General features: G+C 34.0%; 1 protein-coding gene across 8 annotated transcripts in view; it reads right to left on the bottom strand.

Annotated features, from left to right (window-relative positions):
* Positions 1-15000, bottom strand: part of LOC106884218 (neuronal acetylcholine receptor subunit alpha-10) — a 1150118-nt gene that overhangs the window by 79643 nt on the left and 1055475 nt on the right. For all 8 annotated transcript variants that reach the window (XM_052966101.2, XM_052966099.2, XM_052966098.2 and 5 more), the window contains one exon: positions 6547-6656. In XM_052966101.2, coding sequence (XP_052822061.1) covers positions 6547-6656 — 110 coding nt within the window. The remainder of the gene's footprint in view (positions 1-6546; positions 6657-15000) is intronic.

Raw genomic sequence — 15000 nt, 5'->3', positions numbered from 1 at the left:
CGAGATTAGTCGGAGATTAGCCACAGTTTTCTTGTATTAACAATTTCAACTCTATTAAAGGCAACCTAGCTGTAAACATCCCATGATAACTAGCCACGACTACTATCTCTTCTCAATAGTTTATCACAAAAATTAAATAATTTTTTCCAGTGTAGTTTTCCTTATAAAGAATCTCCACTAATTTTATAATGACTAGGCCTCTATTTCATGTAGTAAAAAGAGTGAGTCACAGAGTGGGTCTACCACTGGCGTGTGAAACCTCTGGCTAGAAATGTATTGTGCATGTACAAAAACCTGACAATTACAATTTATCCTTTCACATTTGATAAAAAAGCTATAAATCAAATATTTTGGTCGATATCATTAGCGTATTCATTTCTAAAATATAACGTGCTAGTGCTAGATCGGCATAAATCATCAAATGATTAATTCATTATTATTGGCATAATTTGCAAGAGATGCGAAACCTATCGTGTGCAGTAAAAATAGTAATGAGTGAGAGATCGAGAAACTTTGTAGTCTGTGCACAGATACACTACTTAAAAACGGAATATTTCTAAGGTCTCCATATAGATAAATATGATTGCTTATATAATGTAATCAATCAATTATTAATAATAATCTTAATCGTTTGTTCTATTTATTCACAGTTTCCTCCTTAATCTCTCTGTAATGTAATTTATTTGTCAGTTTCATTTAACCCTAAATAGTATGTATGTTCCTGATTTTATTCTTTAATTTCGAAGTCTTGTGCGATATTCTCATTTCCAAGCAAGTTGCATTTTCTTACACTACATTTGGTATATTCCTATATTCCGATACTCATTCTCATGTGTTGGCTGATTTTATGAATAATATTTAACTATCTGCTTACTGGAACTTGCATATATATTCAAATCATCCAACAAAGATAAGGTTACATAGCTTCTTTGTAACATCTGTACAAAATTGTACATTCGTTTATGATATTTGTTAATTAACTCAGAATTAGACATAAGTGTACATGGACAAACTTATCTGTGTGCAAGTTACTTTTTCTTCTTTCTTCTTTGTACTTGTTTCAGTCATCTGACTGTTGTCATGCTGGGGCATCTCCTTGATGAGTTTTAGTCGAATAAAGTGAGGGCGGGACATTTTTAAAGCCTAGTACTTATTCAATCGGTCTCTTTTGCAGAGCCACTAATTCACAGGGAAGATATACCCGCCACCACCGGTTGTCAATCGCGAATTAGCGGCGGGAGATTAACACACACACACACACACACACACACACACACACACACACACAGATACACACACACACACACACACACACACACACACACACACACACACACACACACACACACACACACATATATATATATATATATATATATATATATATATATATATATATATATATATATATATATATATATATAATGTGTGTATGTTTGACACCTCCCACCCTCGCTTGACAACTGTTGTTGGTGCGTTTACTTCCATGTAACTTAGTAGTTCGGCAAAAGAGACTGATAGGATAAGTATTAGGTTTACAAATAAGTCCTTGGGGTCTATTTGTTCGACTAAAAGCGATGCTCCGAACTGGCCGCATTCAAAGGACTAAAACAAGTAAAAGAATAAAAGAATAAATACATATACATGTATGTATGTATGCATCCCTCTCTTTCCACGCTCTCCCCCTCTCTCCCTCTCTGTATATATATTTTCTCTTAAGTATAATAAATGAGGCAGCATTAGATATATGCATGTCATCATCGAGGTTCCGGATCGTATTGAATCATAATCAACATGTCGTTCATGAGAGAATTATTGCAGCTGTTTTTGTTGTTGACGATGATGATGATGAAGAGGAAGAGGAGAGAAATAATTAGGATAGGCACTGCAGTATTAACAATCATTTATAACTCTACCGTCATCGTGAACATGATGATCAGCATGATAAATACCATTATCAACAACTTCCTGCTCTACAACATCGTCGTCATCACCATTATCTATTCATCATCGCCAATATCACCATTTCCACCAACACCATTGTCACCACAACTACACAACCTACACCACTGCCACCACCATGATCACTGACATCATTAATATTGTCATCCTTGTCTACGTCGTTGTCATCATCAACAGTATTAACTATGAAAGCTAATGATAAAATTACAAGACCCTCTCCGTAGTTGTAACATCCACGTCACGATTCTTATTTTGATGTACAGCAGTGATGGATAATTAGGTGATTCCTCATTGTTTATCGACAAACTGCTAACTGTCAACAATATTGAGCAGTAGGTGTGAAGATAAACAAATTAGAACGTTGCAGAATGAGATAAGCAACATATATTGGCATCAACAACCACAGTATCAGTAACTCCACCTCAAACACTGTACATTGCAAGCAGCCTCACCAGCTCCACTACGGAGCGAGCGAGAGAAAAAATTCCAAAAGTATACTTTCAGTCGCTATCATTATTATTACCATTATCATCCGCCATTTTCCCTGCCAAACTCACCGCCAATACCATCTGCTCCTAAATAAGCGCTACGAAAATAGAAATTTTTTGTTAGGAGATAAACAAGTCTATTTTTCCTCCATTTCTGCAGAACCTTGCTTTTGTCAGCAATTTTACAGTAACCACTATCGCAAGTATATATAGCAAGTATATACATATATGTATGTAAGTATATATATATATATATATATATATACTAAATAACATGACCAGAAATTTCCCCGTAGAGAGCACCACCATCCTCTCAACCTCTGCTGCCAATTCCATTATATCTTTGGAAACAGCTTCATTGCACCGCGATTAACAAACAAAAAACAGTAGCATCATTTTTATGTAGTTGATACTCTCAATGTCAGTAGTCATTACACATCTAGTTCGGTGCAGCCACTATTAAACACACACATTTTGGATCACATCCTTCAATCTGCAAACAAAAACCTAAAATCCTATTATCAAATTGATTGGTGAATCTTGTAAGTCCATAAGAACCAATGTATTTTTGGACCATGTGGAGGTGCAATGGCCCAATGGTTAGAGCAGCGGAATCGTGGTCATAGGATCGCGGTTTCGATTCCCAGACCGGGCGATTTGAGTGTTTATTGAGCGAAAACACCTAAAGCCCCACGAGGCTCCGGCAGTGGATGGTGGTGAACCCTGCTGTAGTCTTTCACCACAACCGTCTCTCACTCTTACTTCCTGTTTCTGTTGTTCCTGTAATTCAAAGGGTCAGCCTTGTCATACTGTGTCACGCTGAATATCCCCGAGAACTACGTTAAGGGTACACGTGTCTGTGGAGTGCTCAGCCACTTACACGTTAATTTCACGAGCAGGCTGTTCCGTTGATCGGATCAACTGGAACCCTCGACGTCGTAAGCGACGGAGTGCCAACAACAACAACCACATTTTTGGGCAAATTTCTTAGATTTTGCTTTTCACAGCGCCTGTAGTTGCTTTTCGTTGTCTTCTGAAATCTCATTTTTTCTGCTTTTTTCTTAATATTTTGGTTTCCCGGCTATTACTTCTCAAGTAAGAGCTGTAACTAAAATCCTCACAGTTGCTAAAAATCCAAAGAACTCATTACGTTTCTTTAGCTTTAAAAGTAAATAGTCATACTCTTCTCTTCTCTTGGCACTCCGTCGCTTACGACGTCGAGGGTTCCAGTCGATCCGATCAACGGAACAGCCACTCGTGAAATTAACGTGCAAGTGGCTGAGCACTCTACAGACACGTGTACCCTTAACGTAGTTCTCGGGGATATTCAGCGTGACACAGTGTGACATGGCTGGCCCTTTGAAATATAGGCACAATAGAAACAGGAAGTAAGAGTGAGAGAATGTTGGGGTGAGAGAGAACAGCAGGGTTCGCCACCATCCCCTGCCGAAGCCACGTGGAGCTTTAGGTGTTTTCGCTCAATAAACACTCACAACGCCCGGTCCTGGAATCGAAACCGCGATCCTATGACCGCGAGTCCGCTGCCCTAACCACTGCACCTCCACTAAATAATGGCACTAAATAGGGCCATTGCACCTCCACTAAATAGTCATACTAACAACCAATTATTTGTATGGTACGACACTTAGTGGTGGGTGGTACGTACTTCAAACGAGAAAAAATAAATTTCTAATTAGTAAATGTTAAACAACAAATCTCTAGCAGTAAAATTCTTCTCTGCGTAAAAGAATATTTCTAATGATCACTTTTTAATACGCGAATCTCCATTATTGCTAATATATACAAAGAGCTCCTCATCAAAACGCCTCGGTTCAAAGACTTATTTTAGTGTGCTTCATCAGTTATATTTTCTCTAAATTTTACTCATGTTGATTGGAATATGACATAACAATACCCAAACAGCAACAATAATTTTGTAATAATAGCAGTTGTACCTTCCAAAAGACTATATATATATGCATTAGTTTTCGACTAGCTAATAGGTTTCCATGTAGGTAACCGCAGTAGGAATTCCCTGGAATTCTTTAGCACACAATCCAAATTAGTCAGTCGCGGACGTATGCATTTGTCGCTGACTGTAACATGTGCTACGATATGTATAAATAGAAAGGAAGTGAGATGAAGCTGAAAAGATAAGTGCTAAACAGTATATTATACCTAGTAATATTTTTGGAATAACAATAGTATATCACGCCTGACGTTGTCAGTTTCTTCTGTATATCTTTGTAGGAGAGTGTGGACAGCGGTTGAATGACAGTTAAGTCGAAACGACATGTCGATGAATGGAGTAACAGTGAATATATATTTAGATATTCCAATGTTTTATCAATAGTACATATCCGTATGGGAGATATATTCATCGAGTATGCAAAGGTAAGGTCACGATACTTCATGTGTAAGACATAAGGCTGAGCTTATTCAGGTGTTTGTTCTAAAGGTTATTTATTCCATGATCTCCTTGCAGCAATATTTAGTTCCAGATTAAATAATTTCTCTAACAACATCGATCGCAGCTCAGGCGCTAGGTGAATAATCACTATCTTCGCCTCTAGTTCGAATCCTGTACGACTAGGACGATAAAGATCTCAATCAGCTCGAAGTGAAAGCACTGTTGGTAATCCTATCCATTTATTTTCGCCGACACGGGAAATTAAATGAGGAAAATGCTAGTTAAGCTGCTATGTAGATTGGAAAATTAAATATTAAGGCAAGAGAAGGGATCAAGAATAAAAATATATCAACAACGTTCATGGTGAATCCACCGTGCTCCCAAGAAATTTCGTCCTTCTAAAAGTACTAAATGAATAATTGGTGAATGAGATGAATATCTAAGAACATTCGAAGAAAGAGACAGAGTAAACTTGTGCAATACTTCTGCAACTGCTACGTCATGCTCTTGCTTCTTAAAGTTGGGTTCATACCAGGCTAGTGGTCCCAGAGACACCATCATGCGTAGAGCCGACCATTGTCAATTGAATCATCAGCATCTACAGCGACCACATTATACCGCATGATCCACGAACACTCTTAAGTAATTTCTGGGGAAAAAACAATATAAGATATTTTTTGAGAATCAACAAAAGTCACATAAAAATAAATTAGAACTCGAATAGAAAATGTGCACCATCCAGTTAGATCTGTCGGTAAAGATGTCTAAATTCATAAACAACAACAAAAGTAGCACCTATGAAATATATCACTCGCCTCATATGCGATATATATTCAAGTGCAATGCGTGGGTTTAGTGGGACGACTAAATTGTTTTTGTGTGCATATGTAATTTATTTTTCGTAGGTGATCAGTGGATGATATAACAGTTTTCTGACGTGTAGTATATACATCAATTTGGATATAATTTTTTTTCGTTTTTCCGGAGAATATAAAGATTAAATTTGAATGCGACAACAAGTTGTATCAATTACATAATCAGATAGCCATATATCCATACTTATGTGTGCATGTTTATGTATGTATACTTATTACATGCATATACATATATATTTTATACAGGTACATGTACACACGAATATTATATATATATATGTGTGTGTGTGTGTGTGTGTGTGTGTCTATGTATGTATATATAAATGTACATGCAAATATTATCTGTGACTATGTTTGTTATATGCGTCTTTTTTCTGCAGATATTCGACTGTAAGTGATCAGATGAGTATCCTGTAAATCGATCCAAAACCTGAGAGTGATAATCCATGAGTTACATAGTCCACGAGTTACATATAATCTAATGCACAGTTGACAATATTTAATATTATATATATTCCTAGACATATGTATACATACAAGTACACATACAGATATATACATACATACAGAAAGGCACATGCACACACACACATTTATGTATATATAAATACATATTTTTTTTACAACTAGCATAATATTAGAAGTCCTTATATAATGTGTTTTGATTTCTCATTTGTGCAAAATCAGTTACAAACCGCCTATCGTTGCCCGTACAAATATACACTCAGACATGCATGCCAACACAGGAAGTATGACTTAGAAAGATGTAGAAGTATTCAGCTTTGCATTATATGATGTTTTAATTACTGACCTGTTATAGAGTACAATATCCGGTAACCATATTTTCTCACATGGTATGCGAACTTTTTCCAGACCATTATAATCCTCTGGTTTCCATCTTAAACGCTCATCGTTCCATTCCTGAAAATAGTAATTGCACAATGAGTTTATAAATCCGTCTCACATTGAAATGAGTAAATCATATTCGAAATATTTAAAAATAAATGGTATTTTGACATTTTTCATAATTGTTAAATTCACCTAAAATGAATTTCCATCGTGCACTATCTTGTACGTTTTTGCTTAGATATCCGCATTGTGATTTATTTCATTGTCACAGTACACCTAAATTTTTGTGTCAACTCTTACTGACTGAGAATTTCTACACACGTTTTACCAATGCTCTTTTACTCTTTTACTTGTTTCAGTCATTTGACTGCGGCCATGCTAAAGCACCGCCTTTAGTCAAAAAATCGACCCCAGGACTTGTTCTTTGTAAGCCTAGTACTTATTCTATCGGTCCCTTTTGCCGTAATGCTAAGATACGGGGACGTAGACACACCAGCATCGGTTGTCAAGTGACGTTGCGGAGCAAACACAGGCACACACACACACACACACACACACACACACACACACATACATACACACACACACACACACACACACACACACATACACACATATGTATATATATATATATATATATATACATATATACGACGGGCTTCTTTCAAATCCACTCACAAGGCTTTGGTTGGGCTGAGGCTACAGTAGAAGACACTTGCCCAAGGTGCCACGCAGTGAGACTGAACCTGGAACCATGTGGTTGGTAAGCAGCTACTTACCACCCAGACACTCCTGCGACAAGAAAACCTTAATAAAATATCAATATCTCTATGTATATATTCATTATGAGATGCATGGTGTCATAGACGTACTTGCCAGTGATTATTTCATTTATATAATTAATTTCTTTCGAAGAAAGATATTACTATTGATTTCAAATTTTCGTACAGAGTCTTCAATTTTGGTGGGGTGTAGATAAGTCGATTTATTCCAGTCCTCAATTGGTATTTACTTTTTCGACCCCGAAATATGAGGAAATGATAAATGGCTAAGTCGACTTCAGCCGAATTTCAACCCAGAACATAAAGAACAAAATGCCACTAAGCATTTTTCCCGACATGCAATTGGTTCTGTCATATCGCCTCCTTAAGAACGATATTAATATTGAAAATCACCGTTTCGTTTCATTGAAATCATCGATTTTAAATACAAGTAACTAATAAATAGGTTCCATTTTATCTCTCGTGAAAATTATACGTTACATATTAGAGAGGAATACCTAAATAGATTTAGATATTACCAGATTTATTTCGGTCATGAAATAAAATTCAGGTAAATTCATTCCCAATCATGGGCTCTAAATAGAAAAATAAGGAATGCCAGGTCGATATGAAGTCGTTGCAATTTTACTAATTAAAGAAAAAGCGTTGGATGAAATTAATTACTTGCAACCATAAATTGTATTCAGAACGAATATTGCTTTGGGAATCATAGTTCCAGGTATGTTAAGAACGTGTATATAATGTAAGACACAGTATAAAACACACACATACACACACACACACACACACACACACACACACACACTGGTAACAACAAATATTATTTCAATAAGACCTCACTTTTACACTTCGCGAAATTTAAAGTAATTAGCATAAAAATATGTAAATAAAGCCAAAAATATGTAAATAAAGCAAATTACCCTCAATCTCAGGGATTGAGATTGCGATATAATTATGTTTGGTTGAACACGAATAAAATGTTTAGGCATCCCAGATTACCCTATGTGATATATTGTTTGATCTAGGGAAATGATGTGAAACTATACAGTATATATAATACTACAGACTACAGAACTTATGCAACTCTTTGAACTATATTTTACTCAGATAGCTATGTAATAATATAATTTCATACATGTAGAGAGCTGAATCCCGAATAATGGAATCGTTACCAAACAGTATACATAGTAAGTGGGAAAATATTTCCTTAAAGATTTTATACGAAACTTTTCTGCAAACAAATGTATTTTGAATTGTAGTAATATATTTTTTTTTTCAGGAATGCAATGATTTTATTAATGTGACTTTTTAAATCATTAAATTTTAATTTTGTATGTTAGTCAATTTTTTCATTCAAAATAGCAAATATTTTATTTAAATAAAATTGCAAGAATGTTTTTTAGTAATTTATGATATTTTTTTCAGGTACTTCATGTAAAATATTTAAAATGTAATTCGAATTGAGAAGAAAATAAAGCAATATAGTCATGCATAGAATGAAATGTAACATAAAACACTTTTTCAATTCGATTTTCTTGATCTTCGAAATTAATAATTTTATCAATCGTATAATAGCACATCAACTTAAAATTAAGATCTGCATCTTTTACTGAAAACTCCTATGGACGATAACATTCATGGAATACATTTACTGAATAAAAAAAACATATCTCTCTCATAATTCAAACTGTAATTATACTATAACATTTCGATAGGATTATTTTGTAAATGAAGAATGAAGGCAGAAAATATTTTGATAAATTTTATAAATATTATAAATATTCAATATCTGATCTGCATGTCAGTTTTGCGTTATTAAGAAGATATTACATAGATAATGTCTGCAAAGTTGTTGTGTTGCAATATTGTTATAATTATTTCTACAACATGCAATTTCGGGGAGATGATAGCGGTGTAACTTCTTTACAGCAACCCCAGTATTTGACTGGTACTTATCTTACCAAACTCAAAAGGTAAAGGCGACTCCTGTATGATTTGCACTCAGAACATAAATCCCGGAGGAAATACCGTTACCATTGTGTTCAATGTGGTAACAATTGTGCCAGTTCTCCGCCCTCGCAATATTTCCAGTTTATTTTATATCGGAAAAAAATGATTTAATGATTCAGCATATTTGTTGCAAAACAATATTTGATACATTTATGGAGTTAAATCAGCTAGTAATAATTGAATCATGAAATATAGTATTACAAATGTTCATTGTAATATCTCCGAAACTAAGCATTACCAATGCTCGTAGTTCGTTCAAAAATATAGTGAAAACACACACATATATGTGTGTACGTGCGTGTGTGCGGTCGCATGTACATACATATAATAAAATAAATATACAAATATATGTATATATATTTGTATACATACATATATATATATACATACATACATACATACATTCATGTATGTATATATATATATATATATATATATATATATATATATATATATATATATATATATATATATATATATATATACATATATATACGGCCAATAAGAAAGTGGAGAGGATACAAAATGGACAGACATCAGCCGGTAAACGTTCGAGTACGTAACGTATATTTATTCGAATGTATTAGAATGTATTAATGAATACATATACATTTATTAGCAGTACATAATATCAAATATAAAGAGTTGGTAATTGCAAGAACAATGGTGTGGAAGAAGATAATCATATAGAAACAGGTAATTAAAATACTACATGAGCAAACGAGCAAAGTGTCAATATGTGCTAGTTATATGCATAGGAAGTGAAGGATCGATGCAAGATGCGTCGAAAAAATTGTCGTGATTAATAATAATTCTCGTAAGTTCCATGTTCCGCTTTTCATTTTACATTTATTTACGTATGTGTAAGTGAATGCGTGTGTGTGTAAATGTGTGTGGATGTGCATATATATATATATATATATATATGTGCGTGTGTTTGTGCGTTTGTGTACGTATGAGCATATATGTACACACACACACACGCGCGTGCATATAATGTACACAAAATTTTGATCTGGAAAGCATTTTGCAATTTTAAAGTTGAAATTTTGTCAATAAATAACTAATTAAAATTTTGAAGTTTTATAAAATCGTAACATATTTTATGCTTCGTACAAGAGTCTTAAGTTCATTATTATGGTTTTATTATTAACATGAAGCGCTATTTTAATTGCATTAATGAGGGGATAATGCCTCAGTTATCACCCACTACGAATTTTGTGAAAATTATACTCAGTTAAATTGGTTACATTTTATCAGCTGTGTCATACCGGAAATTTTATACGATGCACTGGATCATTCGATATTTTTTTTCCTAAAATGTCCATGGTATGCCATAATGTATTTTGTGATAAAGTTTATTAATTACTAATGAAAACAGTGCATAATAATTTACAAGTATTGATTAAGAAATGTGTGATGTGTGTGTGTATATGCGTGCGTGTGTTGAATAGGTTAGGGTTGGGAGTTAGTTGTAGTTTTAGTTAATTTTTCTTTGTAAGTGATTGTGGTGATGTGAAGTCGTGTGCAGTTGGGCTGGGTTATAAATCTATCATTTTACACGTTTTGCCTTTCCATTTTTTCAGTCTCTTCATCTGTTTTCTCTTCTCATTTCTTTCTTTAGAAGAGTTTAGGTGGTGGCTCGAAACGAAAAAGATTTCTTCCATATTTCCTGAGCGCACAACTGATGCACATTTTGTTGTTCCCTCGCCTGCATCTGTCTTGTTTTTTTCTTGCTTAATTTTTAACTGCCTGCCTACCTACCTACCTACCTACCTACCTACCTACCTACCTACCTACCTACCTACATAATTACATACCAGCATATGTATGTATCATCTATCTATCTATCGATCGATCGATCTATCTGTCTGTCTGTCTGTCTGTCTGTCTGTCCACCCGTCTGTCTGTCTGTTTGTCTGTCTATGTAACTATCTATGTATATGTATTACTCTCCCTGTATATATATATATATATGTGTGTGTGTGTGCGTGGCCGTGCGTGTATGTATATATATATATATATATATATATATATGCGTGTGTGTATGTATACATGTATGTGTGTGTGTGCGTGTGTGTGTGCGAGTGTGTGTGTGTGTGTGTGTGTGTGTGTGTGTGTGGTTGTGTGTGTGTACTGTACTGTTCCGTAATGGTAAGATCAACAAAAAAGTATTCCATCTGGTGAGAGATAAATATCATTTACTGAAGACAATATATGTTTTTATGTACCAGTATTTGCTTTATGTCCTGAGAACATTGGAAATAGTGTGTAATAATACGCCTGGTATCGCAGCATAATCATCAGACACTATCCACATTGGTGTGTAGATATAAATGTGTGTATATATAATTGTATCTTCATGTATATATATATCCATATATTGATAGACAGATAGAAAGAAGAAATACATCTATAAATAGTTACACACGTGTAGTACGCATACAACAGTTTTGATATTTTCCCCACTTTTATACTAGATACGTATTATTTGATAACTCGCTACCGAGACTGCAACTTGTATAAAAACTATGGTAAAAACAACAGACATACTTTGAATGCGGGGATACGACGTGTTACATTTAGCAATCTAAATCCTCTTAAATCGCAAAGGATTAGTATTTACTGATATTTAACGCGAGATGAAGACGGACTCTAACGTTTGGAACACATTTGATCTGATATCTCCGCAAATTTTGCTTTTCTACGAAGACACAGTAACAGAAGAAACACAATAAACGATAGATAATGAAGAAAACACAGAAGCAAATGTGAATGCTCCAAATAGGGTTGACGAGAAGATATTTACAATAATAACTACATAGCAATGAATAGGTTAAATATTTACTCAAAACGTAATTTATTTTCTTTGCAATTCAACATCAATCTTATTTACGTACTTTATTCATATAAGGATATTCGGAAAATTTCATACGTCTCTACTGACAACATTCTCATTTTAACATTTTTATATTTTACTTTTCGTTACATCGAAAATTCATTTCTATTTGTATTGCTTGTTTTATATGTTTTTGTTTTTGTTTTTATTGACGTGAATGTTTTCAAGAAAGGGACGGAAGGTCAAATTGTATTTTCTGTTTTCGGACGTTTTATTTTGACTAATATATTTGCCATACACATTCACTTTTACATTCATAGGTATATTATGTTTGCACGTAAAAGTTACCCATAATACTCTATTGACATTCGTACACTTCCAAACAGAAATGCAGTGAGAAGAAGTCTGAAAATCGATTAACGTCGCTTTGGTTTCTTTTTTTTACGAAAGATGGTGTTTGCTGTAAAATGTGTAAATGCGATAATAATTGGATCAAAGCAACGAGGCGACAATTGTCGACTAATTTTCTATACATATGTTAATGATCTAATAATCCAAGAATCTTTTTTTAACGCATGCATATATGTAGACTATGGATATACGGAACACTACAGTGATATTTGTATAATTTACATTTGTTAGACAATACCACATATGTAATACAAATTACGTATTTTATATATGTTTGAATAAAGCTTGGCGCATGCAACGTGTACTTGTTCCTTTGCTTGTGTATGTGTCTCTGTGTATTTGTGTGCATATATGCGCATGTGTTGCTTTATTTTACATCATGTTGTATAAAAGACACTACAACTATCTGGTTGCCAATCTTTTTACCCTGATGAAGGCCGCTTCACGGTAATGCATCTACCCCAGGCTGCATATCTTTGACATTTTGCTCACTCCATCTGCCAACATTAGCATTATTACGTAATTCCGAGACCCAGAAACAGCTGTCGGACCTCAATTACCACGCCCTTTCCTCTTAGCTGTCTTTATTTTCGTACTCCGCGTAAATCTGTTACGTAAATATATAAATACCTATATGCTTATACACGAGTGTTTCTTCAGTGAAAGTTTTCAGGGTTTGTTTCAGTCCATATATATATATATATATATATATATATATATATATATATATATATATATATATATATATATATATATATATCCCTTTATATATGCATATATGCATATTTTATATATCAAGTTCAAACGTGTTTATTTGCAGCACTATCTCCATATCAGCTAATCTGGATTCTTATCAGAGCCACTCTTTACCCCACGGACTTAGTCTACAATAAAGATCTTGAAGTGTCAGTTTAACTCACTTGAGCACAGCTACGTGTTTTATATATTGAGCATCTCTGGATCTCACCTGCAAACATTATGCATATATGCATGTGTGCATGCGCGCGCGTGTGTATGTGTGCGTGCGTGTGTGTATGTGTGCGTGAGTGTATGTCTGTATGTATATATGTGTGTATGCATGCATATATCTATCTACTCGCACACACTCTCATGCATACGCACATACACGTACAAACGTAGTTATACAGGAATAAATATAGACAGACACTAATGTGTAAAAGACTGGTTATGTTATTTTCTCGATTCTCGTGCCTGTAAAATTAAACTGCGTTAGTGCGTTGCAATATTTCCCCTTAAATGCTGCCTGATATTTTATGAGCACATACGTCCAACATATTAGAAACATCATAAATCCGCTAACAATAAAACAGGTCTAGTAATAGGCTATGGTCTCTTCATCTTTAACACTCATAATCCCGAGCCAACGACCCCATGCTTGTGCTGTCAGTAAAAATTAATTTCAAGAAATCCATCGATTCTATATTTTAGTTCGTGATACAAAATTCCAGACGGACATTAGTTTCGTTGATAGAAAGAGGAAAAACACTAGTAAGAAAACAAAAATAAATAGCCATAATGCTTGCAAGAACTGATAATTTTGATAACATCGATAAACAAAATTATGAGATTTTTTTTCAATATAGAACTCATGTACTTTTGGTAAGCATTTGTTTAGGTTGGTGTGAATGTTATTACATACAAACTTCGGGGTACATTAGGTATTTATATTAATATATTTGTATTCAAGTAATAAATGACCAGTGCTCTCTTCTAACGGGTTGTTTTTCTTCGTTTATCTGTATGATGCTGTCGTTTGTGTTTTGTTTTTCCAATATTCACTCTACTATTTTTAAAATCACGAAATTTTGCTGATGTTGAAAGTTTTGCTCCAACGAGTTTTCAGTTAACTACTGAAGCATATTCACATTCAATAAAATGAGAAAATAATTGGAGTATGACAATCATTTCATTAAAAATAACATTTGATTGACGCAATGATGAAAAAACATCTCAAGTAATAGAAAACAAATATGGTTAGAAAGGAAAGATTCAAATTCATGAGACTTGTTTGTCACGTGATTTTTTCTAGTTTGATGATGAAAAAGAAGAAAGAATATCTATTATATTGTACGTTTTATATCATGCTATCAAAACAGAAATTGCACACTCAAACACTATTTTTTGAAGAAATGAAAAGTAATTTCAAAGTATATTATAAAAGAGTAAGAATTTAAACAGAAAAACCGATTTCTATTATCGAACGTTCATTTCTCTTGGGCAGGTTTTTTGAAAAAGAATTTCCTTTCACTTTCTATCATTATGTTCGTTTCCAGATTCTTGGGTCTTAAAAGCCAAACATAGCTTGTTAGTTTTATGTTTCGAATACTGAAATTGTGTTCCTCCTCACATGACA

Source organism: Octopus bimaculoides, chromosome 3 (genome assembly GCF_046866305.1).
Source record: "Octopus bimaculoides isolate indiv1 chromosome 3, ASM4686630v1, whole genome shotgun sequence".
Lineage (NCBI taxonomy): Eukaryota > Metazoa > Mollusca > Cephalopoda > Octopoda > Octopodidae > Octopus > Octopus bimaculoides.
The sequence above is the reverse complement of the archived record's forward strand: the minus strand, read 5'-3'. Positions and strand labels throughout refer to the sequence as shown.